The 26,661-nt window shown below is 52.4% G+C and overlaps 6 protein-coding genes across 6 annotated transcripts; 2 read left to right on the top strand and 4 right to left on the bottom strand.

Annotated features, from left to right (window-relative positions):
- Window positions 1–237: 237 nt before the first annotated feature.
- Window positions 238–3,394, bottom strand: COCSUDRAFT_18720 (XAP5-domain-containing protein; the record flags this gene model as incomplete). Its single annotated transcript, XM_005644574.1, has 7 exons — window positions 238–362; window positions 1,061–1,227; window positions 1,551–1,759; window positions 2,176–2,325; window positions 2,545–2,627; window positions 2,879–3,023; window positions 3,230–3,394. 7 exons carry the CDS (start codon window positions 3,392–3,394, stop codon window positions 238–240), a joined length of 1,044 nt encoding a protein of 347 aa, XP_005644631.1.
- A 591-nt stretch (window positions 3,395–3,985) lies between these two features.
- COCSUDRAFT_57808 (alpha/beta-hydrolase) lies at window positions 3,986–8,292 on the top strand (the record flags this gene model as incomplete). The annotated part of the gene is made up of 9 exons (XM_005644573.1): window positions 3,986–4,092; window positions 4,566–4,753; window positions 4,979–5,205; window positions 5,335–5,486; window positions 6,065–6,174; window positions 6,582–6,771; window positions 7,128–7,263; window positions 7,589–7,792; window positions 8,173–8,292. The coding sequence occupies 9 exons, from the start codon at window positions 3,986–3,988 to the stop codon at window positions 8,290–8,292; spliced, it is 1,434 nt and encodes a 477-aa protein (XP_005644630.1).
- Window positions 8,293–10,079: 1,787 nt separating this feature from the next.
- COCSUDRAFT_57807 (hypothetical protein) lies at window positions 10,080–13,193 on the bottom strand (the record flags this gene model as incomplete). The annotated part of the gene is made up of 8 exons (XM_005644572.1): window positions 10,080–10,281; window positions 10,594–10,866; window positions 11,127–11,250; window positions 11,463–11,532; window positions 11,796–11,903; window positions 12,058–12,188; window positions 12,634–13,015; window positions 13,179–13,193. The coding sequence occupies 8 exons, from the start codon at window positions 13,191–13,193 to the stop codon at window positions 10,080–10,082; spliced, it is 1,305 nt and encodes a 434-aa protein (XP_005644629.1).
- An 810-nt stretch (window positions 13,194–14,003) lies between these two features.
- COCSUDRAFT_57806 (hypothetical protein) lies at window positions 14,004–18,749 on the bottom strand (the record flags this gene model as incomplete). The annotated part of the gene is made up of 8 exons (XM_005644571.1): window positions 14,004–14,193; window positions 14,544–14,636; window positions 15,536–15,726; window positions 16,485–16,700; window positions 17,266–17,385; window positions 17,698–17,902; window positions 18,378–18,439; window positions 18,573–18,749. 8 exons carry the CDS (start codon window positions 18,747–18,749, stop codon window positions 14,004–14,006), a joined length of 1,254 nt encoding a protein of 417 aa, XP_005644628.1.
- Window positions 18,750–19,116: 367 nt separating this feature from the next.
- COCSUDRAFT_57805 (hypothetical protein) lies at window positions 19,117–24,133 on the top strand (the record flags this gene model as incomplete). Its single annotated transcript, XM_005644570.1, has 10 exons — window positions 19,117–19,218; window positions 19,457–19,690; window positions 20,140–20,312; window positions 20,788–20,908; window positions 21,279–21,528; window positions 21,863–22,057; window positions 22,509–22,607; window positions 22,790–22,837; window positions 23,464–23,536; window positions 24,043–24,133. 10 exons carry the CDS (start codon window positions 19,117–19,119, stop codon window positions 24,131–24,133), a joined length of 1,386 nt encoding a protein of 461 aa, XP_005644627.1.
- A 398-nt stretch (window positions 24,134–24,531) lies between these two features.
- COCSUDRAFT_54388 (hypothetical protein) lies at window positions 24,532–26,203 on the bottom strand. The gene is made up of 3 exons (XM_005644569.1): window positions 25,778–26,203; window positions 25,377–25,661; window positions 24,532–25,263 (listed from the first exon to the last, which is right to left on the bottom strand). The coding sequence occupies exons 1-3, from the start codon at window positions 26,108–26,110 to the stop codon at window positions 24,859–24,861; spliced, it is 1,023 nt and encodes a 340-aa protein (XP_005644626.1). The 5' UTR covers window positions 26,111–26,203; the 3' UTR covers window positions 24,532–24,858.
- Between the last annotated feature and the right edge of the window lie 458 nt (window positions 26,204–26,661).

Here is a 26,661-nt window from a genome sequence, read left to right as displayed (position 1 = left end):
ATGCCTGGCACATATTTACTCTGTCTTGATGTCTGCATGTTCTCTACGCATAAAAAGCATGCCTCCTCTCATAATTTTCTGCCATCAAAGAAATCTGCTATTAATTCCCTGGTACAGGGGAGGCACATGGGTGCAAAATTCACGTGTACAGATGTCCGTTCCACTCAACATCGAGCAGTGGCGATGCCAAGTTTCCGTCCAAGCATAACACTTACATGCCTGCTTTGCAAGGCACGCTCATTTCACTTCATTGCCATGGATGGTGTATGTCTCATAGTTGGTTTCTGGGTCATAGACCTCCCATCTTGAGGCTGGGAAGATATGCTTGTTGCGGTTGTACCAATGCCGGTCCACCACTTTGCCTGCAAACAACAAAGGAAACCTGACTGAGAGAAAACAACTTGATGCCATTGGTCAATAGCGCAAAAAATTGTCTTATCACCGCGTGTGTAGGTCAGAAGTCACAGAGCCTCTTAAGTTCAGAAGTCACTCCTCATTCAAGCCCCACATCATCATTATTATATTCTTACTGCACGTTCTTCCTGCCAGAGGCAAGGTACATCCTGCAGACAAGCTGCAGTTAATGGCTGCCATATTTCTGCCCCTTGATGAAATTGCCAGATGCCAGCAAGACCCGATTAACCGTGGGTGCTCAGCATTAATACCGCCCCCCGCCATTTGGGGCGCATTATACTGTATGTCATTGATATGTCATTGCACAAATCATGCAGAAACTATTTCCATCCTCCGATGCAGTGCTGGCCAGAGTGCTCAACTCAGAAAGCAACCATTACGGCTCACAGAAGCTTTGCATCAAACAGATTTGTTGGGATATAGCAAGCCACTTGCTGTGCCACCGAGAAACTCCAGACATCAACATTTGAAGGTACTTCACTGAGAAGTAAGTGGCTCACTACATGGGATACCTTCTAGGAGAGGCTTGGGAGCACTCCAAATTACGGGACCCCTTGGGAGCATATGGAACTTGCAAGGAGCTCCTTGGGCCTAATACAAAATCTTCAAATCAGTTGTTTAATCTGTTCCAAAGGTTGAAAAATACCTGCATGTGACTCGTCCTTTTCCACGGTGGCATCGTTCTGCATGCGGATGTCCTCGTGGACGTCAAAGTGGAACAGCGGGCCCGACTTGCCGCGAGCCTTGGACGATATGAGGTCGTAGAATGTGGTTTGCTGGGGGATTATTAGATCCTCCTTCACATACATCAGGCTGCTCACAGACGCCGCCCTGCAAGACACAGGAATCCTGTCAAGAGGAGCAAATAGAGGTGTGAAAATAAGGAAGGACTTAGTGGGGTTGCGGCTCTGCTGCAAATGACAGGCCCTGCAATTTTGGCTGGTTTCACCGACCCTAGAGTAATCTAGCCTTTCATGATTGTGGTGTGGTGATTCATAGGAAATCACATCAGCTCCGGTGGGAGTGCAAAGCTGCAAGACAGCGCCCTTGCCATCAGCGAAACAATAAGCCACTGGTGCAGAGCTGATTGACGGAGGTTGACACCAGCCTTGTGACCATGGTTTTCGAGGGTCGACCAACCCAGAGAACAAAGCCTGTGCTGGCAAAGTGCACAAGGGTGAGGGGAAGCTGCGCGCCTGAGCTCCCGGAAGTCGGGGTGCAGCTGCTCCTTGACCTTCTGCAGGAACTGCGCGATGGAGTCACCCTTGCGAATGGTCACCACTCGCCTGTGCCCCTGCCCGTCCCAGTAGCTGTATGTGATCTTCAGCGGCTCGTTCCTCACCAGCTGCGCGCACCAAAACTCAAACTCAAATCTGTGTTTCAAAGAATAGCGGCTCATTCCTCACAAGCTGCATGTGCACACACGCCAGACTTTGCCTGTGTAGCTTAGAACACAAGTCAGAGCTACATGACCTGCTTGAAATAATTATTCGGAGTGTTGAGAGAATGACAACAAACTTGCTCTGCATGCCGCGCCCCTATGAGGTTGTGTATCACAAGCACCGCTTCGCATCCGGCCGGTGCAGTGTGCAATGTCTACGGCTATTCCACAAGTGTCTGGTTTTGATACTTCACCCAAATTGCTGACTTCCTCACCTCCTGTCATCACCTGATACCCTCGATACAGTGATACCAATACAGAGATCCAAGGCAGACTACTGACATCTGAAGAGCGGGGAGGGCATGGGTAGAAATGAGCACCCTCTGTCGCAGCTCGTACTCCTTCTTTAGCTGCTCTCTGACTGCAATCTCCTGAGCTTCTCGCTCGCGGTCAGGCAGGAAGTCGGTGGCAGCTGTGGGGTCCTTGCCCAGCTTCCTGGAAGCTGCCGCCTGCGCTGCCGCCTGCTTTGGCTCCTGCGCCTTGGACCCCCCATTCTCAAGCCCATTCCCTGCTGCTTCTTCTTCTTCCTGCAACAACCAGCAATTCCTATTGCCTTGAACATTCATGCCTTTTCAGGCGCACAGGGCATTGAGGTGTACCGTATGTGACAAGGAAGCTCTCTGCCTTGCGAAGGCGCCTGTGAATTTGCTGTTAATTTCAAACCCAGATTTGTAAAATCTCTTGCACACCTCTCCATCGCCGTCTTCGTCATCGTCTTGCGCGAATGACAGCTTGGTCTTCGCTGCAATCTTGGCCCTCTTCTTACTCCTCTCTGCCTTTTCCTGCACATGCATCCCCAGCTGAAATGAATAAAGACACCAGTAGCCCAGCCTGCTGGCCAGGGAGGAACACTGTCTGCACAGGGAATAGATCGCCATCCGAGCATCGACATCTGGTATGTCAATGTCTGCACACTGTCGTGATGGTGAGCCTCTGAGGCACTGCTATAAGAAACCAATGCATTGATACGTGCGAGAGTAGGAGAGGCCGGCTCTCTGTGTAGGCATCTGCACAAGAAGTGACGTGCCTGATCTAGGGCCTTGTCAGCCTCGCGCTTGGCTTGGGCTTTGGCCTCATCCATCCTGTCTCTGAGGGTATCCCGTTTGCTCAGAAACTCCTCACGCGTCACCAGCCCCACTGTCTCTATCTTGAAGGCCGCATCCAGGGTCTGCGCAGCAGCAGCAATAGCTATGCATCAGTAACAGGGGCTTTTGGAGGGGATCCTACGGCTGGATCAGGTCCTGTGTGAAGCGGGACTGGCAAGCTACCAAAGGCCTGGTCACTTTGCATGGCATTTAACAGAGAGGAGCATTCGTGGACATCATTTCTGGGTCTCCCAGAATGTATGATTTGCAGGTGCTCCAGCGTGCTCACCTCTGATGTGCCTGCCCCGAACTGGCGCAGGCCTGCACCCTCCACATTGGCATCCGATTGCTCCTTGGCCTTCTCGTATAATTTCTTTTTCTCTTCCCGCTCCTTTTCCTGCCGTCTGATCCGCCGCTGGTCCTCACCACTGCCCACATACCCTTGCAAGCCCATGGCTGATCTGGCTTCTGGCGGCCTACGTTAACGCTTCTACGAACGCGTCTGCTCACTTTTCGATTTCAAATTATTACAAAATACTTAGTGATACTCAAATCCTTACAGACAGAACCCCTCCGGGCTTGTGATTGCTCAATGCTCTTCAAAACAGAAGTGAGGCCTCAGGGCAATGTGGGTCCTGTGTCATACACTACATCAAGCGATGATGAGATTGCTATCCTTATTCTCACAACTGCCTCAAGAAGTATGAAGATAGATGGGACCAGAGTTGAGCTCACTGATGTCAAAGCAGCAATCGACACTTCAACAACTAGAAGCACCTTGTACCACCCTTTACCTAACTAGCACTTCCACTTCCTTTCTTATTGGGTATCAATAGTAACGTACAACCGAATGGAGGGGGCAAGGAGGGGGCGACTGAGATCCATGCCAAATGTGGCCACCTGCATGGGGTTCAACCTGTCCAAGAACAGCAACGCGATCATTCCGAGAGGGCTTCTCAAAACGCTGCGACAGAAACAAGATGAGCTCGGAGAAGATAAGGAAAATCATTCAAAATCAAGAAAATCATGACACCCAGGCCATGGAATGAGTTCGCGAACACCTGCGCCATGTGTGCACCGACGACGCCTCGAGAAGAGCGTCAGAGACGGGCGAAGGCCGACTTGCTACGACGAGCACTTATTGGAGATGAAGTGAGCAAATGTGGTATTTTGCATCACAATCGTTTGAAACAATAGTAACATTCGTCGTTCGAGGAACCTCTGTTGCATCTGCAGGGCATCGCAAACGACAAATGGGATTGTTTGAGAATTACAGTCATCAAGGTGGCATTTTGGCCAGTCTCGATCCTGCTGGGCATCTGGGACACCTTTTCACACATCGTCTACGAGGAGCCGTCCGATTACCGGGCTGCACCACCAGGCACGATCCATCTGCCAAGAAATGTTCTTGAAAGGGAAAATAACGGCTCATTAACACACCAAGACACCTTTTCATTCTGTCAATCTTGTGCAGCTTATAAGGCACAGCACTGCTACCTGTCAGTGTTACTACAGGGGCCGCAGCCTGAGCCCCCTGCTCATGGTTGACTGCAAGCTGATGCCTTGTGCTCCTGTTCAGAGGATGGGCTGCTTGGGTGCATTTCCCCACCCGCAGCGGCATTCAGGCCCAAGCACATCGACCGCAGCCGCCTGATCCTGCGCCGATTTGTGGAGGCCAGCCGGGTGTCATGGACATTCATGACCCAAGTGCTCGCCTACTTTGGCACGCTGCACCTCATCAGCTTCTTCGGAGTGCCCAACCTCCTGCATGGCTTCCGGGCGGACGCTGAGCGCCTGCTGTCCCTTCTCACAGGTCCTCCCTCATTCTTATGACCCGGACTCTTGCAAAGGTACCATTACTGCTTGAGAGAGCAGCCGTGCATCGCAAAAGAGCTAAACTTTGAAGTACAGCCCATAGCAATGCGCAACCCATGACTTATTGGCAACAACAACTCGACAATAAGCTGATGGATCACAGTGGTGCAATTTGCAGTGTATGCATCTTTTAAATTTGGTGGTTGCTGCCCGGTGCATGCAGGCTCTGCGTACGAGCTGAAGAGCGGAGACAAGGTGCCCTTTTCGATTCTGGGCGCTCTCAGCCCGGACCTGTCCCTGCCATACAGCCCAGCCCAGAGCTTCCCCTTCGACAACCCAATCAAAGTACCTACCACAAGCGGCAGCAGCCGCAGCCGCCGGCCCCCGATGCGCGCCGCAGCTCTTCTGTCTCTGCTGCAGGATGATATCAGCCCGGCAGTACCAGAGTCTGTCTGTCCAGAGAATGCCAACACTGCTCCTTCCGAAGCAAGCAAGCCAGCAGATATGGGTGCCTCTCCAGCAAGCACGCAAAATGCGAGTGCAGCATTGAGAAAATGCAGAAGGATTCTGACAGCGCAGCGCAAGACTGGGGCTTTCACAAAGCCGACTGCAGCGCCGGTGAGGGGTAGTAAGGGAGAGGTGGATTGCCCGAGGAATGCCCACTTCCTGGCGATGTGCTCCAAGCTCATCTACGAGGACGAGAGGATTGTGCGCGATGTTATCGAGAGCAGGTGTGCAGCTTTGTACCCTTACTATAGCACAGCCAGACTTTCCTTTGTGCCTTCTCCTTGCATTTTTGGTGTTGCATTTGCATTGTTTTCAGGACAAAGTCGCGCAACAAGCTGCCTTGGGTTGGCCGTTCTACGCCTACTTACTGCTCAAATCCAAGTCCAGCCTGGCGCTCTTTTCATGATGCTGGATCTGCACTGCACTCATGGCTTCATATGATTATATCTCAATGACTGAACAGAATGAAGGTCCTATTGATTTTGATGTTTCTACCTTCGTGAGCATTCGGGTGAGGCTCACAGGTGGGGCATGCAGTACCACCGGGGTGAATCGTTACATGGGCGCCAAAACAGAAGCTGCTGGCTGCCAGACATTGTCTGGTGAGATCGCTTATTCACTTACGACAGGCACATCAAAAAATTACCTTCATGTTGGTGTGACCATCAAATACTACCGTATAAGCATGCAGCGCATAATCAGCAGGCAGCTGTCACAGAGGGTCACGCTGCAAGATGCAAAAGCCGCAACACAACATCTCCCTCAATATATAATAACAAGGCAGAATGTGATTTTCTCGCAGGTGCGGGTGCAGCAACGAGAGGGCGTTGGTGGTTATGCTGAAGGGAGCGGACCCATTGTACCAATTGGATCTGCGCGCAGACCCCCCTTGCATTAAGCGCTACAGGCCAGGTTGCTTACCTGCCGCTTCTTCCCTCCAATCTTTAGACACTCTGCAAGACCCTGGACTGACTGATCTCACATGCCTTCTATAAGGACATGCCGTTGGTTGAATGAGGACAGCTCCTTGCATCGTGAGAGTAGCTTTCTCTTCAGTGGTTTCCAAATCTTACAGCCCACAAAGTAAGGTGACCTACAATCGTGGGGCTGTTCCTGAGTATGAGGGCAGCTGTCTACACTAAACCTATCTGTTTCCTCACAGCATAGAGGGGATATCAGCTGTAAACGTGTTTGATAGCCTGCCTAGAACAAAGGCAGAATAACAAGGATGGGCGGAAACTTGACAGGCTCATAGGGTGCAGGATCTGGGCAATTATCCACCTAAGTCTTCCTCGCAGAAAATGCTTGAGGCTGTGCAGGCATGGGGGAGGTGCACGATGGGCTGTGGGCAGGCCTGCACCAGCCCGACCCTGCCCGGCCGGGCAGCACGGTCGCTGACTCACTCCTGGGCCTGCTGACATCAGCGGGCAGGGGAAAACGCATCTTCCTGGTCGGCCACAGCATGGGCGGCGCGCTCGCCTCCTTCCTCGCGCTCCTTCTGCCCCTCAGGTTATAAACACCCCAGGGTTGTCAACCTATGCGCACATGCTGCTGACCGCCTGGCACCAGGCACGACTGAACTTGTGACTAAGTCATATGTCATGATGACGTGGCAGTTTATCCCGAAAGGCAGATATGTCTAGAACCCCTGACTGTGATGCTGCTCAGTCAGTCTGACAGCGTAGCACTTCGTCTGGAGTAGTATCAAGGCAGTTTCTGTCAATATGTCATACAGGGCATGCTCAGCAGAAGGAGTCTGGGCAAAGGGAGTCCCAGGGGATCTGATCACAGAGTCAGTTTTTCATGAAGCTTCTGGGAAAAAGGCTGAAACGTGAAAAGATCATTGACTAGTGCTGACGCTGCAGGGCTCCGGGGTTGGAACACAGCATCGGCGGCATTTTCACGTTTGGAGCGCCGCGCTGCGGGGACGGTGAGTCAGCGCGAGTCATCGGTGAGCTGTACCCGGGGAAGGCGTTCCGCTACGCGCACGCCTTAGACCTGGTGCGCAACAACTAGAGGCGTTAATTCCTTGACTTGATATTTTGTTACACGCCAGCCCGGCGCACTCGTCACTTGGTGCATCCTTCATGCAGAGTGCTGGGCGCAGTTGCATGGAGGCTTTTGGTTGTGCTTGCAGAAGAGACATTGATCATTCCTCCAGATAACCCTCTTGCACAACATGAATGGGGCGCAGTTTTGAACGCAAACCATCCACACATGGGCCCTCTAGCATGGTCCAAGGAACCTGCTATTTGCTTGACTAGGGATTCGCATCTTAACGTGCCAAATAAAGCAGAAATGAGTTGGTAAGTTGCATGGGATCCAGGTGTGTAAGCTGCCCCCGGCATGGGGCTATCAGCACCACGGGCTGGAGCGTTACATAACCTCCATCCCGGTTGTTACGGACTCGGGCCGCCGCACGCGTATTCTACGGGAGGAGGCGGATCCGCGGACCGTAAGGGTCTGGAAAGCGCGCGAGGACTTTATGGCGTATGCTCTGTCCCTGGCCAAGATTGGCACTGGCCTCAGGGTGAGCGAGAAACACCTAAAATAAAGTGATAGTTGAAATTCAAACGGCACGCCGGACATCGCAAGTGTTATTGTTTTTGCATGCTGCTTCCTAGTGCGTTATGCATCTTGCAAGAACATCAATGAAAGGCTTAATATTCTCAGTTTGAGATGTGATGAGTGCGGCGTCCGCCCCAATTGAGCCTGCCATAGGGGAGGGAAAACCTCCAACCTGCACTGAGATGCCAAAGGAAAGAGCAAACAGCTGATGATCAGCACGCTTCAAATTTAATCTGCACAGACTTGCATGTGCATGGTAAAGCTGCAGCAGCTACTGTGGGCACAGAGTGTCAGAACCATGCACAAGGCGAGCCTTTGATCTACTTTGTGTTTGCTGCGCAGGATCCTGATGAGTCAGCCATGAGGGTGCTGATGCGCGTTCTACTGCTGGCGTTCCCGGGATTCAATGACCACCTCCCCTGTGACTACGAAAGGGCACTCAGGGAGGCATGTCTGGGATAGGGGCGTGTTGCTGATGAGACAAGTATTATTTATGCCATGTATCGTATAGCGAGCACGTGGCCACAATTGTGCCATCTTGTTGTGCAAATTTGTCAAATCTGTTCTGCAAAATTTCTTTTGCATATTCTTTTCTGGTAGAATGCTTGTGCTGGGCCATGCTTGCCTGGGCAGCCCAACCATTTTCGAACACTCACTGACTCACTGATATATTATTGAGGGCCTGGTGATCCGAAATTCGCGGATTCCGGATCGCTGCGGTAAAGGCTTTGAATGCGAAGGACACTTCGTGAGCACTGGGGCAAATGCCCAGCGCTTGGGTATATGTTAGACCACTAAGGATAGATTGTATAGTGTAGTCTATACAGTGGGCACACAGCCAAAGTGATGCAGCTGCACAAGCTGCAAAGGCAAGGCTTGCATGCTTATCAATGTCAAGATGTCTGATTACACAAAGTGCCGGCTGTTCCCGTATCAATGCAGCTTATGCAGCGGCACTGTCATGCACATGCTGTACTCACAACTTCATCAAGGCAAGCATCTTCAAGGGCAAAGATGACAATCAGCCAGGGCAGATTGCACACAAGAAACACCAACATGCTCCCGTGATCTCTGGCAAACTCCAGACAACACATGCGACCCCAAGCAGTGGCAAGACATCAGGCAATTTAAGCGCTGCACTTGCTTGCCGGGGCCGACAACACCCTAAGCTCCTAAAACAAACACCAGTGTCAGCACAGGCCTGAAATGGCTTCTCGCCAAAATTTTCTTCTCAAATGCACTCAACATATGCAAAGCAACAAATCACCCAAACAGGGGCATGATCATCTGCACAGGCAGGGCATAAGCTGCTTAGTGCAGCTCATGCAAAAAAGTAGAAATTGAATGAACAATTTGATCTGTACGCAGTGATGCATCAAAACACTGCAAACAGAGGCCTTGGGATCTCTTGAACAGCGCTCTTTTGTCTTGCTTGATCTTTTTTTGTCTTGCTGCTTGGCAGTGCAATGCCAGAGCACTCTGGAGGGACAACAAATTGCTGCTACCCAGACCGTATGCAGACCGCTCAGCTCTTCAATTCCCAACTTTGCTTCATATTATCTTCTCATCTCACATTGCCTCATAGCGTTCTTTTCAACAAGCTCTGCACAGTGATATACAGGCTCAACCACTCACCACACTGATGGCTGTGTTTGCATTGCACTGTCACATATGGGCTGTACAGCAGCAGCAGTTTGCTCCCCTTTTCTCTTGGTGTATTTCCCCTCATCACCTTCCTCTTCAAAAGTCCACTGGCGGCCACTGTTTGCTTTTGATTATTGTGGGCAATTCTGTCAGATACACATGGGTAAAGAAGGGAATTCTCTGGCAGGTGCATACCCTCAGTAAGGAAGTTACCCCCTGTACCGATCTTGTCTTGCTTTTCCCAAATCCCCCCCTCTCTGGCTCCTCGAACAACGCTGAATGGAGAAAATAATTCTGCTGCAAAATTGGGTATGCGCGTGCAAGCCAGACGCACGGGTGCTGAAATGAATAAAATGAAGACTCTGGACTCTGCTCGATTTTCATGCTGCCCTCACAATGTCACCAATGGCTGGTGCGGCTGAATACTCAGCATGGCAACATTTACGTAAACCCCTATTCAGAGGGCACTCAATGCCGTTTTCGTGTGACCCACTTTCCTCTCTCCTGGATTTCCAGCTGCGACAGCTGGCACTCCTCGATCCTCAGCTGTCGAATTCAAATTCCCATGTGCGCCGGATATGCTCATCGCCAGACTTAGCGCTTGCTCAGACGGCGGCGGTGGCATCGGCGTCGGCCTTGAAGCTCTTGGAGCTGCTGGAGCGTGGTGGATTGGTGCGCTTGCGCTTGGGCACCGAGTTTGCGCGACCCAACTTCTCCTCGCCATCTGGTTGCTGCCGCGCCTGGCAGCTGAGCCGCAGTGCGCGCACCGACTCGGTTGCCGCTGTGCGCTGCTTCTCAGGGAGGCACCTGTGCGGGTAAGACAGGATATGATCAGAGCTGCATTTCCGCCCGCCTCCCATTGCTTCAGAAGTGAAACATGCAGATGAGAGCGCTGCGACACAGCTCCACAAACAATTGGTCTTTAGCATGACAATGTGAGAGACTTGTTGCTGTGACAGATGTATGCGGTAGCATGTCTGACCGACTGAACAGCTACCGACGCTTATGAGATACCGTGCTTGCTGCCTCCCCAATGCAGGCACTGCATAACCAGAAATTAAGCTGTGAGCCCCTGTTATCTCAGGATAACCCTGCAACGAACATCATGTGGCCCCGCACCTGAGGCTGTCGGAGGCGAGGAAGTCCAGCACGCACTGCAGCCCGGCATCGGGGCCAAGTGCGGACAGCGGGTTGCTCTTTTTTGAGGACGGCAGCGTGGCTTCGCTGCGCATGCGCGCAAGGACGTCGCCCCTCTTGGAAGCTGCCGCGCAGCCGCCGTGCAGCGAGGAGCCGCACTCGCCGTCGAAGCTGAGCATGTGATCGTCGCCTGCCTCCAGCTCGTGGATGGACGCCAGGTAGTCCAGGTCCAGATCGCCAAAACTGGCCACGCTCCTGTGGTGATGGGTAACCATTAACCAGCACCGTGAATTCAACCTCTTCATCAAGCCACGTAGCGAGTTTTGATGACTGGGAAGCTGTGGGGCAACAGCCCTGTGTCAGCTGGCATCATGTAAGAAGCCGAGGTACTAAACCAGCTGGATTTGTCTTCTAAGGATCATGCAGAGGCTGCTTTGCGGTGGAGTATTCAAGAGGAAGGATTCTTTGCATGATAACAGGCAAAAAGTCGAATGGAGAACTAAAAGGGAGCGCACTTGAGGACTGAGGAGTCGGCCATGCAGCGATTCAGCTCGTTGGTTGTCAGCAAGTCCTCGGCCCCTGAAGCGCTGTTGCCCTCCTCCGCTGATGACTGCCCCGCCTTCTTTGCCTTGGCCTCGCCTGATCACACAGGCACATTGTCTTCATTTCCACGCCTCATGTTTTCTGTTCTGCGCTCTCCTCCACAATTTCCTCCTGTCCTACAGTTGATCATACTTTGTGGCCCGCTGTGGAGTGCCAGACCCTCAGGCTGCCTCATGTTAATCCACTCGCAAGTAATGCTACCCCTCTGTGATGAGGTGGGCTCATGGCAGCTTTAAAGGTTTGCTCACCGGTGCAGGTGGAGTCCCCAGAGAGATCCCCCTGCTCCTTGCAGCTGTGGGATGTGCCCAGGTCCATCGTCTGCGCAAGCAGCGCACCCAAAGCATCAGCAAAGCTGACTAATCCATTCAATCAACCTGGCACCTGCTACTTTGGCACGGATGCCAAAACTTGCAGCAGGTGAGATCTATCCCATGATGCAGGATGTGGAGCATGCACAGAGACAGACGCATCAAGACAAGACACACAGGTCCAGGCATCTGTCAGTACAATCATCTCCATTTAACGGTAATTTCGGTGATCATGATCCCTATAGCTTGGGTGCAGAGAGAAGGAAGGCTCACCACAGGTCCATCCTCATCTAGGCCCTCGCCGCTGAGCAGCCGCTGCAAGCACTCCTCGTCCAGAGGCATGCTCAGCAGCTCGTCCACACCTTCAAGCTTTGGCACCACCTGCCAGAACATGGGATGCTCACACCTCGGATGTCCACTGATGGCTGCTTGTACCTCGGCATTGCTGTACTCCAGGTCATGCACCTGAGTAATAGTCCCTGAGTGTCACCAAGCTGTTGTTGACTGGCTGGATCAAAATACATTCATGTCCTACCTGCGCGGCATCTCCCTCGGCAGGGAGGGTGCCGTCCTTGTCTTTGCCCCCATTGCTGACGATGTGTGGCACCCTGGGCTGCTGCAGGTCCTGGGTCATCGGCTGCGATGGCTGCGGGGTGGGCATGTGCCCTGCATGTTGCCCAACATCTGCCTCAAATTTTGACCCTTGAGAATGCGCATTCAGCCTGAGAGATCAATGAAAAGCAGATGTTCAAAGGAAGCATAGCCTCACCAAGCAATTGCTTGACCAAACGCAAGACAAACGATATGGGACTCACGGTTCTAGACAACTCCTCTTGAAAACATGAAATTCGCAGTCTGCAGTGCAATGCCAGGTGCTGGCGAAATTCACCAGCAAGAGTATCGATAATGTTGCTACATGCAGCTCCACTTCAGGAGGCCATCTGGCCTGAATGCCCAAATAGTATCTCGCGCCGCAGTGGGCATCGATAACCGATCCTTGACTATCGAGCATATTCTGGTGCGATGCCAATGCTTGTCAGGCCGCTGCATGGGTGCTGACAGGCACCACTGGTACCCAGATACGGTTTGGGTGCGGATCCAGGGCGCCCACCTGAGGTGGACGGGCCCACTTGGGAGTGGTACTGCGGCATCGCGGGCTGTCCCCAAGGTGACACGAGGCCCCCGTACCCACTGTACATGCCAGGATTGGCCGCTATGCACGGGTTGGCGTAGCCATGCTGCTCGTGCATGACGCCGGCGTGCATCTGCTGCGGCACGCCCCAGACATAGTCCGCATGGGGGTAGACGTAGTCCTTGGGGTCCAGGGACACCGCTGACACCGCGCCGGAGGGCGAGAACGAGTCCACCGCGGGCCGCGGCGCGATAGGTTTCAAGCGAGACCCTGCCCGGTTCATCATGTTCTGGGGAGGCGTCCGCAACAACCTGGGGGCCGGCGCTGCGAGCTCGAGATCCGTGCGCCTGGGGGGCGGGTGCTGGGGCACACCAGGGGCGCACAGACCTGTGAGGAGCTGCCGGGTAAGTTCGCTGAGCACCCACTTGAGGGAGGAGTAATTGGAACGGATGGCGCAAAAGGCGACTCTGAGATCTCGCCCCAGCGCAGACCCCTATCTTCGAATAGATTCTCGGGCAGCCCACCTGGCACGTTCGCATAGTGACGGGGCGCTCGCTTTTGTGATCGACGCACCCACCCTTCCACTGAGAAGTTCAGGGGGTACTAAAGACTCCTTTAGTAACCCCTGAGAAGTTCACGTGGTGAGATATTTTCGGAACCCGACAGGTTTTATTGTTGAGGGACTGTGATTCTCTGTCCTGAGGGCGCCCAACCAGTTGCGTCGTTTGCCTGCGCCCAGCCAGAATATAGATGTGACATCGTTGCATCATAGTGGCATCCCGTGGCCACCGCTGGCATTAGGTGTTGATCATGATATCAACATCGATGATCACAAATTTACTTTTGGGCGCCAGTCCTCCAGATCAAACGCTCGCCTCAGGCACTGACAGCGGCCAGAGCCAAGTGGTCCCTTCCGGATGCATGCATCATATGAGTGCTGAGTGACCATCACATGTGCGTGTGTGCATGCATGCGGTTGCGCACACATAGCATTCAAGACATGCATTTGTGCGAATGCTCGTCATCGTGCAGCAGTTTTGTAGATTGAGGAGCTTGCTGGCAAGCGAGCTTCTCTGGTGCCATCAATGTGTTTCCAACCAACCCATGCAACCTGTCATCCATGTCCCTTACAATGCTGCAATCACGAAAAAACACTCAAATATGCCAGGTGACCTCAATAAATTCATGCGGTAATAATGTTGACGTCATGACCAAGTTGATCGAGTTATCATAGCAATTTGCATTCTCCCTTCTTGAGATCTCAGGTACATAGGGTGCCCCATCTGGAGGTTATCTGGCTACTAAAGACCAGAGACTTACGTATTCAATATTATTTTGTGTCCCAATGATCAGGGCTGGAAGAGGGAGTAAATACGCTGCATTCGGTGGCAGGTCTCAATCTTGGCCCTGGGCGGGTTTGGGGCAACCAGCTCTAACAAATCTGCGCGCAGATTGGGCCACTCTGACTGCACTGTCAATCCCACTATGCCCAGCCCGGATGTGTGCCTTCTGTAGAGTGCTCGAGTCTCCCAGTACACCCTGAGTAAGCAGCACATCCCCGTCATGATCAGGGATCATGCCGTCCAAGTCTGCATAAAGACATGTGCTGCAATGCAGCCAACACATTTGACAGTGCCATGGTGCGCATGAGAGAGGAGACACCATCCTGCAATTGTTGAGTTGCCAAATGCAGACATGCCACAATCCAAAGGACAATGCAAATGAGCAAACCTACTAAAAGTTACTCGCTTGTGGCTGGTAGTCACCCAGACCTGAACTGGCCCCAGCCACACAACTAGGCCCCTGCTATTAACAGTTTGATCACAACGACAAGCAGTGAATATGATGACTATTGAGGGCCTAAACTTAGGAAATGTAAGGGTGCGCACCTGGCGACTCGCCAGACGACCTCGCCCTGCAGTTCTGGTGTTCCCTCCTGCGCCAGCTTGTGGATTGTGCGCTCAACTTCGACCATCGCCATCCTGATAGCATAGCTTGCATGATTTTATTTCGGATGCCTTTCTAGGAGCCAAGGAAGGGAGAGGAGAGAGGTTGCATGCATAGCGGATGATGGGGATCACTATCATGGAAGCGGTCTCAGGTGGCCAGAATGTGGTCAGGGCGGAAACTTTGAGAGCTAGTAGGGAATTCAATCCATTCCTGGAACTGACAGCCAGACCACATGGATGACCCATCCTCACCGCTGCCATGATATCAAACCCAAAAGCCAGACAGTTGTGCCATAGGCGGCTGCGCTGCTCCAGAAACATGGCTACCCACTTCGCTAATTATGTGTTCCCGGTACTATAGAGACAGATACTATACTAAAGGTATTGCCTTTCATGCAGGCAAGACCATGATGAAGTCATTAATAGGAAGCTGAACAGGACCAAGGTACTCTCTGCACCTGGTGCCACAGAGCAAGCAGGAAGTCTTGTAGCCAGCAGTATTATTCCAGTTATAATTTTCGTTGATATTGCTATTATTGCACTCTTTTCCTGCCAAGAGGCAAGGTGCGTCCTGCAGACAAGTCGCAGCTAAAGGCTGACAAAAAACCCCTTGTTGGCTAGAAAGATCCAAGCAAGACCCAATCAATTTGGTCACGGTGCTCAGTATTTATACCGCGCCCCGCCAGCCGGGGCCGGGGCCTGCCAGCAGTATAGAGCAAGTAGGAAATGGATTCACTGTAATACAATTTTTTTTTATTTGCAGTCATCACTAGCCAGAATAAGCGCGCACCTGGCGGGCAGTTCCTCGCTGCGGGGGGCCGGGGGGCTTGGGGGTCAGCCACCGGAACAGCGCAAGGCAATCTGCTAATTTCATTCCCTAGAACTTACCTTGTTAATTTCGAATTCGGACCATTCCTAGCCTGAAGGCACACCTGGCAGGGAGGGCCTCGCTGCGTCGGTCGGGAGGCGAGGGGGTGAGCCATCTGAAGAGGGCATAACAAGTCCCCCCGGCGATGAGCAGGGAGGGGACCGCGGCCACCACCGCCACCGTCAGCTCATTCGCGCGCAGAATCTGATCCAGTTCCAGCATCGCGCTCTCCGTGTCCAGCTTCAGCTTCTGCACCTGTTCTGAATTCGACCGCGATACTTACATAATGAAGAATGGTGTAATGATGTGAAGGGATGCTAGGGAACAGACCGATGCTTAGTGTTCAGCTTCAGCTTCTGCTCGCCTGTTTCAAACGAGTTGCAGATTTGAAATATGACTTATGTACGAGGGGTCAACATTTCAGGCCTCAATGTCCAGCTTCAAGGAATTTCCCTGCTGAGAAAGCAAGGTAATGAGAATTAAAGATGCAAGAACAGATATCTGCAGCTGGCTCTTTGAAGCGACATTGATCTCTGTTGATATCTGTGAGCTCTCCAGGGTTGACACTGTCATCAATACTGCACATTAATACAGTGCAGTTCTGCCAATGATGACAACAACCAACCTCCTGAAGCTCAAAGTATCACTTTGTAAGACGACAGATTCATGATCATGTGGATATCGTATGTCTTACCCTCCTGCACACAAATGCAATTGTGCCAACATGATGACGGCATTATCCCCACAACTCTGCACCTTCCCGCTCGCCATCACTGAAAAGCGTTGCCAATACTCCTGGCACATTGTTTCACTGCCACTCTGCTGCGGGGAAAGTCTCATATGGTAATGTATCACTGGGTCTTGCCTGGGTTTGGCGAGTCCATCAACGGACAGGTTCTCTGGCAGCCTTTCAGTGCAGCTTGCCTGGAGATGCTTGCCTATTGGCAGGAATAGCGTTTGCTCACAATTATAATAATATGTGGTAAATCTACTGGCGGATTTTGACAATCTACCTGTATGAGTATGGCACGCAGCAGCGAGCCGTTGACGATGTTGCGAATGGGCTTCTTCAGTTCATCCTCGTAGCAGCTCATCATGAATGCCATGCCCGGCAGCAATTCGTCGCCTTCCTCACCCTTCCCCTCGCTGGCTTTTTCCCCTTCCGCCGTCGCGTTATTATCTTCCGCCCCCGCCCGCTCCAGCGCCGCCGAAATCTCCGGATCCACCTTCTTATGTGCTCAGCAAACACCGCAATCTTCAGGAAATTGAAAATCATGCATAGGGGCCCTGGACCCTCTTTGCTACTTGATCGACAGGATCTAGCATTTGAGGTCCCGGGAATAAAGATGCCATGGTGACATATTACACGATACAGCAGCAGGGCCCATGAATCTGCTTTGCCTATTTACTGGCCATCCAAGGCCAGTAAATCATCTCATCATAGACAATCCAGATCATCGTTTGATGCCCAAATGAATACAGTGCGGTACAGGTGAAGGTGAAGCTATGACCCGGCATTAATGTCATGTCTTTTGAACACAGTGACATCTTCCCTGGACAGGTTCCAGTGCAAAGACCCACTAGCGCATGCACAGCGTCAGGATTGCAGATTCTTTCATGTGCGGTGATTTTCAAGCATGCAGAGAACCCAACGTGGAGGCCTTGCCAAAGTTGGCCTCAAAATCGCGCAGCAAAAAGACATGGCATGCACAAGCTCCTGAGAAGACAGCTCACCCAATCTGTAACCAATAATATACATGCAACACATCCCTGGATATGATCTGAGGGACCCACCGTGGAGGCCTTGCCAAAGTCGGCCTCAAAGTCGCGCAGCATGCGTTCAAGCGAGGCCTTATCCGCCTTTGCCAGCGCCTCGCACAGCCGCTCGCGCAGCGCCCTCAGCAGTATCACCTGCTGCAAAAATGGTTGCGCTCAGTACCAGGACCACACTGAATGCAGCGCTAAAGTAGAGCTGCTGCAGTGGAAGTGTCTTAAAGTTGCCCTCAGGCTTCCTCATACTGGAAGCAGTGCAGAGGGAAGGATTATTTCAACGGAGTACCTAGCTAGGCCAACAAAAGGCTCACCACGAGTCCGAAGAAGATGCATGCCAAGTGCTTGCCGTGTATGACGGTGTGCTACCTTCCCTCGGCAATACAGAACCCTCACACTTCCTCACAGCCTGACAGGCCTTCATGTCTTAAGCAGCAATACCAAGAGAGCACTCACCCGCCGCTCTTTTTGGTCGGTGGCATTCGGCTGCTTCAGGGCCCCAAGGCGGCGCCGTGGATGGCCTCGCAGAAAGTCCACGCAGTCCAGCACGAAGGAGGTCGGCCCCCGGCCCAGCAGGAGGAAGCTGCGGTGCGCGCCGCCCTTCAGCCGCGCCGACCAGAAGCTCAGACTGCCGTCCGCTGCGTCCACATCGTGCAGCAGCCTCCACAAGAATTAGAACTCGAAATCACAATCAAATTTGGCGCCGCGTCCAGTTGCGTCGGAATAATTGGAATCACTGAAACCATGGTATTGATTTAGTTGCTCCTGTTGAATCAGTGGCTCTGCAGTGCATCTGGCAGCGTCAGGATTGCCATACTTGGGGAGCTGGGTAGATGCCTGGACTCAAAGGTTCCTCTTTGGCCAAGAACTAATTGTAGACAGGCAGGCAAAGTTGGTCCTCACTTCTGAACTAAAGATGGACAGAAGAAGGGGACAGTGATACGTATTTATGATGGGATCTCCTGCAGCTGTGAATGTGGATGTTGATGCACTTCAAGCATGCTTGGTAGATATGGGACCTTTTGGAGAACTGCTATACATCAGCTATGCTCCATTTAGAAAGTCCAGGCACCTGATAAGTAAGGTAGCATGAGTACAAATACAGTACTTAAATTCTGAGTGTGGTGATGGCAGACCTGTCTGATGCGATCTGGGCGAGCTGCAAGGATGTCAGCCATTGCACGGCAACACATACATCCTGCAATCAGGAGAGATGGTGACTTAGATAAGAATAGTCTCGAAAGCACAGCAGGAGAGAGTCGTGAGGGAATTGTCACAAGCATCGGCATGCTATTCAAACTACAACTGTCCTGCAGGGATTTGCAGGTTACCTGATCTCTTTCGATAACCTGTCGGAGCGCGAACAGCAACCCAGACGCACGTTCACCGCTCAAGCCACCAACTGGGAGCGCATCCGGCACTGATGTTGCTGCTGTTATTACCCAATATGTCCTGCTCAAGACGCGGATGGGGAAGAACAGGACCCTCTTGACCAATCTCGTGACCATGTTGCCTTCTACATTGTCTCAGGACGCGGTGTCACGAGGCATGCTCATCCTGACAGCATTGCAATCTTCAGATGAGGACTATCCTCAACAGCGCTGATAAGTGCTCAAATGCACACATAAATGGAACATTAACGGAGTCCATATCTCAAGTTGTCTTGTTGATGATCTTCAGGTCAAGACCAGTTCAGTTTGCGCCATCAGGAGAAAGCCCATGTAACGCTGACTCACTGTCTCGAGAGTTCCGAAACCGTCTTGAAAGCAACGGCAACACCGCAAACTTGCCTCAGGAGCGTCGTCGGTCCCACAAAGATATCGGATTCCGAGAAAGCATCTTTCAGTCTCATCAGAATCCAGACAGCCTAGCAAGATGCCGGGGCTCCACTTCAAGGTCTCGGCTGTGCTGCCCATTGCAGCTTCTGACTACTTCATCGAGCGTGACAGCGCCGCCTTTCGATCCCTTATCTCAAAGGTGGAGTCAGCATCCAAGTTCCTATCTCTGCAAGAGAGTTCCTTGCTGCTTGTCTGGCACTATCTGCATTTCCTTGGACATTTTACGTAAGACGTTTTTATTTGGGACGAGCGCGATCCTGAAACCATCCGACCGGTGAAAGAAGCACAAGATAGTATTATGAAAGATAAATCGCGTGTGGCAGCTGATCGTATGATAAGACTATTGCCACACCGACTAAAGATGTGTTTGGTCACAGAGCATGAAGGTGGGATCACTAGATATCGTGGACGGCTGGATGGAGGGGAAGGCGGAGATCTACAAGTTCGTGACGATGATAGATGTGGATAAGTACGTGCCAAAGAGCTTCCAGAGGCACTTCGCCAAGCAGGGCCTGCAGTACACCGACATCATCACCTATGACCCCAAGCTCATTGCCTGCCCGCCCTACCGCCTGCCCGTCAAGAGCATCGCTCCAATCCTCCCAGAGAAGGTATACAAGTGCCTTCCCACTCTTTCACTGAGTTGATGTGCAGACTCCTGCCCTTCAATCCTAGGCACCATACTGAAAGCAGGGCAGAGCCCAATGTTTCAGGACGGCCTGAAGATGTCGGTGTTGGAGGCACCCATGGAATCTATCTCTGTTATCTTAACCACCAAGCTGCCACTGTCGCTGATCACTTCCTCAAGCGCTAGCTGTTGAAGATGTCCGGATGATCTGTGCAGTCGCGCAATAAGGGTCACTGAGCACCCTCAAGGCAGTGGGCTGCCGAAGGGGTTGCGGCTGTGTATGCAGTCGACCATGTAGTGTTGCGAACACCCTTGTAAGATTGGTCTGCTGAGGATGCTGGGGTGATATGTGCAGCCGCGCATTAACTGTCAATTATTGCAAAGAACCGCTCGCAAAGTGGTATGTTGAAGATGAGATTGTGGTGGGTGCAGTCGCGCATCGAGTGCATGCTCACGATAGAGGACGAGCAGCCCGGTGTGAGCTGCTGCCAGACTCTGGAAGGCGAGGTGGAGTTCAAGCTGTTGGGGCTGGGGCACCTGGCACAGCGAATCGTGGTTGACAATCTGGAGAAGGTGTACCAGGGGATGCCCCTGGTCGTGCAGAGGTAATTCTTGTAGTGCATTTTTCCTAGTCTCCACCCCATGCATGACTGCTTGTCTTTTGTTTTGCATCTTGGTGGGCAATCTGGAGAAGGTGTATCAGGGCATGCCCCTGGTTGTGCAGAGGTACTTTCTGGCAATTCTACTCTCCCAGCTCATGATCCCATGCATTACTGGTTTCCTCTTGTTATTTCTTGCCCATCTAAGCACTGGAACAAGTGTGGGAGTCCACTCGGTCAGAATAAGTTGGTGCATGGCTGTCAAGGGATTGGAAACATGCAGGTGCCTTAGTACATACAATGCTGCATCACCGCAACTCAGGGACCTTTGAGTCCTGCTGCATGGCATTTTTTTGCACTGGATACATGCAGATGCCCTTTTGCTTTACAAGCTACATCACCCCAAATCATTTGCAGGACCATCTGCAGAGAAGTGGAGAGGAGGAGAAGAAGAAGACCGATTTTGATTGGTGGCTTGTAGGTGGGTGGACTTCGGGAGCGAGGTGTTGCAGCACGAGGGCGGCAGGGACATTCTGTTCTCTGGCCGTCCGGACAACCATGGCATCGGGTGGATTAGTAACCGCATCACTGCGATGGTGCAGGTGCGTAGCGCGGGGTGTTGTTATGTCCTTTGCATGTGCTTTGAGGGTGACGAAATGCACTCTAAGAACAAGAATTCAGCCTCGGCTGGATCTGACTCGCCTCCAAATGGTGGTTTGGGGAAATTTTTTGGTTCAGCTGGGGGGATTTTTCGTTCTTAGAGCGACATTTGCATGTCCTGTATGCTCTCACCAGGGATATAACAACCAGCCAAGTATGAATGTCCGCACATCTTGAAATGACAGTGGTCAACATGCACTGATCAACGCTGGGCGGAAGACTGGCATGTCAAATTCGTGCCGCAATCCCACTTGGAAGGCAGGCACTTGCTCAATACTTTTTCTAATAAATTACGGTGTAATCGCCATGCAGGCACCTTACAGCAGGCAGCAGTTGGAGGAAGCTGCCCAGCCGGGCAGTTCAGCTGCCCAGGTGGCCCTTCCAGCTGGCAGAGCTGCCGTGCCTGACCAGGCAACGTCCAGTCAGTCTGGACAGTTGCAACCCAGCACAGCGGCGACTGAGGCAGGAAGCTATGGAGAAGCTGCCCAGACGACAGAAGCTGCAACAGCAGATGGACAGCAAGAAGGAGGGGAGGACGATGTCTACTATGATGCTCTAGACGGTACGCAGCATCAAAGGTTTGATATTTAGAAAGATTTACACAGGACAAACAGGCTCTGGCAATGCAAGCTGCACTCTGTTGTACACCGTGTGATCTGGCAAATCCAGAGAATGATTTGCTTCTTCTGGGTGCACGCTGCCTCTTGGCAGGGCAATGGCAGCAGTGATGCACTCTCATCATGCATATTCATTGTGCGCTAACCGTGTACCCCATTCATGCGCCTATACTTCTTCATATGCAATGTGCTTGCTGATGTGAATATAAAGCAGATTCTCAGCAAATTTGAATACTTTGCAATTTCTGTGTTGATGATGAGAGAGCAATTTGCATGCAGACTGGGCCTGGGCAGATGAAGAGGCCATGTTGGACAGCTGCGCAGCCACACAAGCAGCTGTGAGGACAGACCACGCGGCGGCTGCTGTGTGGATCCGGCAAGCCTCGCAGAAGAGACTCGGGATTTCACGCATTGACATCACAGCCGCAGCTGACACCAACCACACACCAAGCGCTCCCGGCGATACCCATCCAGGTATGTTCTGCGCATGGTCTTGTGCTTTTTAATGTTAATGCAAGGTTTTGTTAGCCCAGAAATGGAGTGTGTGCGTTGCAGCAACTCTCAATGATTCCCTTCCACCCTTCCCTTCCTTGACACTTTCTCTACCGATGGCAGATGCATGCACCGTTGCAGTCTGTGTTGCTCTGTGCCTAAGTCCTGGATCAATGGCCCATTGCCCCTCAGGGAGTACAGCAGGAATAAAGCAGGTTGATGATCAATGATCACATGTGCGCAGTGATCGTTAGTGCTCCTGAGCCGGGAGATGTTTGCATTTTGATGCATTCCTGTTCAGTGATTACATGTTTTATAATTCACAATATATAAACAGTATTTACTCAAAGAGGCAGCCCTTCCTCCCTATTTTGGCGCTCGCACTGACTTTCATGTATGCAATCCCTTCTGGTTTAATGTGTGCTATGTGCAGATGGGACGCACAAGCACCGCACCGCCATGGGCAGGCGCTTCTCCAAGACATTCCACATGAACCAGGCTGCCTGGGACAAATTTTTGGGACCAGCACCAGGTGACTAATCTACCCCACAACACACCCCCACTTCTTGCTTCACATCACCTGCCAGTCCCTGCATGCAGTCACCGTCTGGACACCTGTCTACATTGTCCCTGCCATTTTTTCTGACGAAGTTCAAATCTATCTAAAATACCTTAATTGTTGATCCTGCTGGCAGGTCCCTGTGCTGCATGCAGTGCCCAATTTGGCTGCCCGCCTGTCACACCTTCTTCGTGTGGCCATAGGTACGCCCTCGCAGACCTTTTTATTCTATGTGTATCTCTGCCACTCTGTAAAAGACACTGTTCCGTGCATTGAGAAACACTATTGCTTGGCTCTGTACTGCGGCGTTTTATACAGGGCACAGTTCTGCGCGGCGACTCTCAGTGTGGTCATAAACTGCCTTGCTGCAGCTGTTGGCCCTTTCCTGTTCTGTGTTCTGTTTATAGCAGAGTTTGAATTGCACAGCAATCAGAAAGGAGGCGCCCTGAGGGCGTCAGAGAGTCATGGCTCACAGGACGGAGGCATTGACTCACTTTGGGCCAGGAGATAATTGATGTGTAGCTCGCACTGTACTGCAAAGACTGTGGAGCCTCCCTGTACGGCTGCAAGCTATTTGTTTGCAGCAGCTCACCATTGCAACCTCGGCCTGATCACTTTCTGTGCTGGTCTTAAGCTTGTCGGGTACAGTCTACTGTACGGATGCTATTCCGTTCCGATTATGTTTGACTGTCTCCTGCGCGAGAATGGTGCAAGCCTGGCAGCTTAGTAAAAGCAAGGCTCAAGTTGCACATCCAATACGCCATTTCAAGTGTTGACTGGAGAGAGTTGAGTAACTGCATGCGATTAGGTCTTGGATTTCGATTTGCAGCGTGGGGCCTCGTCAGTAGCCGCAGCTCATCTCCATCCTCTCCTGGCGCCAGAAGCTCTGGTGATCTGGGCAGGTCCAGCCAAGGATCACCGGGTGCAGAATCTGAGGTGTGGCCAATATTGTGTGTGACCTGCAGCTAAGTCACCTTGCCCAGAGTTTCAGGCTTAACTTGCGCATTCAAAGGCTGCACAAGGACGAGCCAGAAAAGTGGTGTCAGTGGGTAATGTGCAATTGTTCCACATGTGTCTTTTGTCCCCATGCATGGCAAGCGTGCGGGGTCACCGCTGTCTGATGGGTCTGCCCCGTCCTGCCGGAGATACTGCATCTCGTGAGCTCTCCCAAAACGCTGCATACCAGGGTGTGAGGGGGTATTTAAGACTAGTAAGAAAGGTCTTCAGTACCCCCTGATGGAGCTAGGGCAAAGGCACTTTTAGCAATTGTGTGCATCACTAACAGATGCGTGGAGCCAGAATCAGGTGCATGGGCGTTTCGCTGGCGCTGACTGTGCCTGGATTAATCTGTTGAGCAGGGCAGGCATGCAGAGTGGAGGCCTGGTGCTGTGATGTGGCTTCCGCGCAGCATCGGCCGCGCCGGGAGTGCCGCAGCCTTGCGCGTCGGGCAGTTGATCAAGCAGTGCAGCAGCCTGGTGGCGCGTGGGGAGGAAAAGTAGCCTCACTAAGGTGTTACTAGGTGTTACTAAAGGCTGCATGGAGGAGCGGTGAGACAATGGGTGCAGGCTTGAGCTTGCCACGTCACCATGTTCCTGTGGCAGCTGTTTGCGCAACGTGATGATGGTTCCTGGACTCCTTCGGAAGGCTCGAACTGGATCCAAGACGTAATGTTTTCTTGCAAGCGGGAAGGAACATTGCAAAGCGAATGAGGCGGTCGAACCAGTCAAAGCGTCATTGCCTTTGCCCATACAGGCATTGCAGAGCACCAATTGGCCGCGAATGGTTTGTGTGGAAGAGATAGCAGCGCTGGGCTGGAACGTGTCAACGCCCTCGTGCAGCATCAGCTGCTTAGCCATGCATGCATCCTAGCATGCACTTGCCCACGGAGCGCGGTTGTTTCACTACTTAAATATCATTTAGTGTTTGCATCCAGCCCATCAAGCGTTCATAAGCCACACTTTACGGCTTATGGCTGTTAAGCAGCACATGTTCGGCCCACCAGGCCAGCAAGCCACATGGTTTGTCCGCATCAGCATTTGCAGCATTGCTTGAGCACTCGTGCACATTTCTCATGTAGTTCGGTTCAATTGACGATAATAGCGAACTGGTGTTCTGACTGGCCATGCTGATATTCTATGGGCATGGTCAGGCTGCAAGCACCATCGCGTAGACTGCAAAGCAGCGCCAAAAACACCATGGAGCTATTCTACACATGCTCCTAAGTTTAAGCCATGAACTGGCTGCACACATCCAGCAGTTCTTTGGCCGTCACATTCGTTCGGTACTTGAAGGCACCATCCTGGATCTCGGCCCAAAACAGCGCATGCAGTGCACGGATGAAGGGTGCAACCTCCTCTGGCACATCCCAGGTGTTGATAGGCGGCTCACACATCATGCACCCACGGCGCAGCTTCGCCGCTTCAGCCAGGCCAGTGAACTTGAAAGCCCAGGAATCAGGCAGCCGCCCGCCTCGGCAGATGTACAACAGGCTGTAGAACAGCCCTTCATACATGCTACTCTGGGTATGTGGGCCGCCTTCCAGCACGGATACTGCTGCAAAAAGCGGTGTGCCTGTGATGGCTGCCGGGTTTCCTGTGGGGCTTGGCAGCTCAGACCAGTCCTCAATGACCTGCAAAACCACATACAACCATCGACCACGACGACCACCAAGCAGCACCATGAAGGGGCTAAGCTCCTAACAACATGCCTGCATTGTGAGGCATTTCTGCCGCAGGATATCACCTTGGCAGCAGTAAAGTCACACAGGTAGCCTCGCTGCTGGTAGTTGACAAAGTTGTTCGCCGTCACATCGCGATGCGCGATGTGCTTGCTGGCACAGTCAGATATTGCGTGTACGACATCAGATGTCACTTGCACGATCAAAGACCGCGGATCAGTGTGCTCCAGCAGGCGCCCATAGGGCTGGAGGAGGACCGCATGCCACAGATTGCTCTCATAGGCGAGCAACCCTGATGCCTGCAGCTGCACGACATGCGGCAGGCCTTGCAGCTCCTTGAGAATGAACTCCTGAAACCAACAGGCTTTTGTCAGGGACAGCTTCAGAACTGCCCATGCAGTCAGCAGCATACAAGGCTTGACAGGCAACGCCAGAATGTAACACAGAGAAAGTACACAAGTATCACCTCGTGATCATCATGACTGAGCTTCAGGATGGCTGAGTGCTGCAGGGCATCGACAGTCACGCGGAACACATAGCTGCCAGGGTGGCCGCTGCATGGAGCACTGCCTTCTTGGATCAGCTGCGCATTGCTCAAAGTGTGGTTGCCTAGCTGGAAGCTGGGAGGCAGCTGGGGGCTGCTGTAGCCCAGCTGCACCAAAGATGCCTGCAGAACGGATGCCAACAATCGCAGGCCCGGTGAGCCGCTGGCAATGGACAATGGCTGCAAGCCTGTCCGCTCCACACTGATCTTGCCATTGTTGCATGAAATGGAAAACACCTCCACAGCGTCCAACATGATGCCCACTGCATAGACGTGCTGACGCCGTCGCTGGTGGTGGAAGAGCTTCTCACAGCGGTCAATGAGCTGCCCTAGCAAGCTGACCACCTGTCTGCTGCGAAGTTTGAACTCATAAGGCACCACCAGCTGTGTCCACTCCACAAGTGTGCTAGCCAGACCGCAGCAGTCAATCATTGCTGTTGGGCGCTTGAGGAAATTGCTGGAGTGTGTGTCAAAAAGGTGCTGTGACGATCCCACAGCGTCTGACACTGCGCTCAGCATCTGCATAACGAGTGGCTGCATGTGCACGGCTTCACTCGGGCGCTGCTCGGGCACAAGGTCCATCAGCTGCACTACCTGCGCTCTGGCGCTGCGTGGAGATTGGCGGGCCCCTGCGCAGATGCCACGGCACGACACTGACTTGCTGCATGGGCAGCGGATGTAACCATGCGGGCAAACAGGTTTCAATAGACCACGAGAATGCTACGTGGGTCTTGGCATGCCCTGTTTGCCACCCTTAGAGGTTCTGCCCAACTAGCCCACGTACCTGTCCGTCCAGCTTTGGCGAG

This window comes from Coccomyxa subellipsoidea, assembly GCF_000258705.1.
Source record: "Coccomyxa subellipsoidea C-169, whole genome shotgun sequence".
In the NCBI taxonomy this organism is placed as follows: domain Eukaryota; kingdom Viridiplantae; phylum Chlorophyta; class Trebouxiophyceae; family Coccomyxaceae; genus Coccomyxa; species Coccomyxa subellipsoidea.
This window is presented reverse-complemented; position numbering and strand designations above follow the sequence as displayed.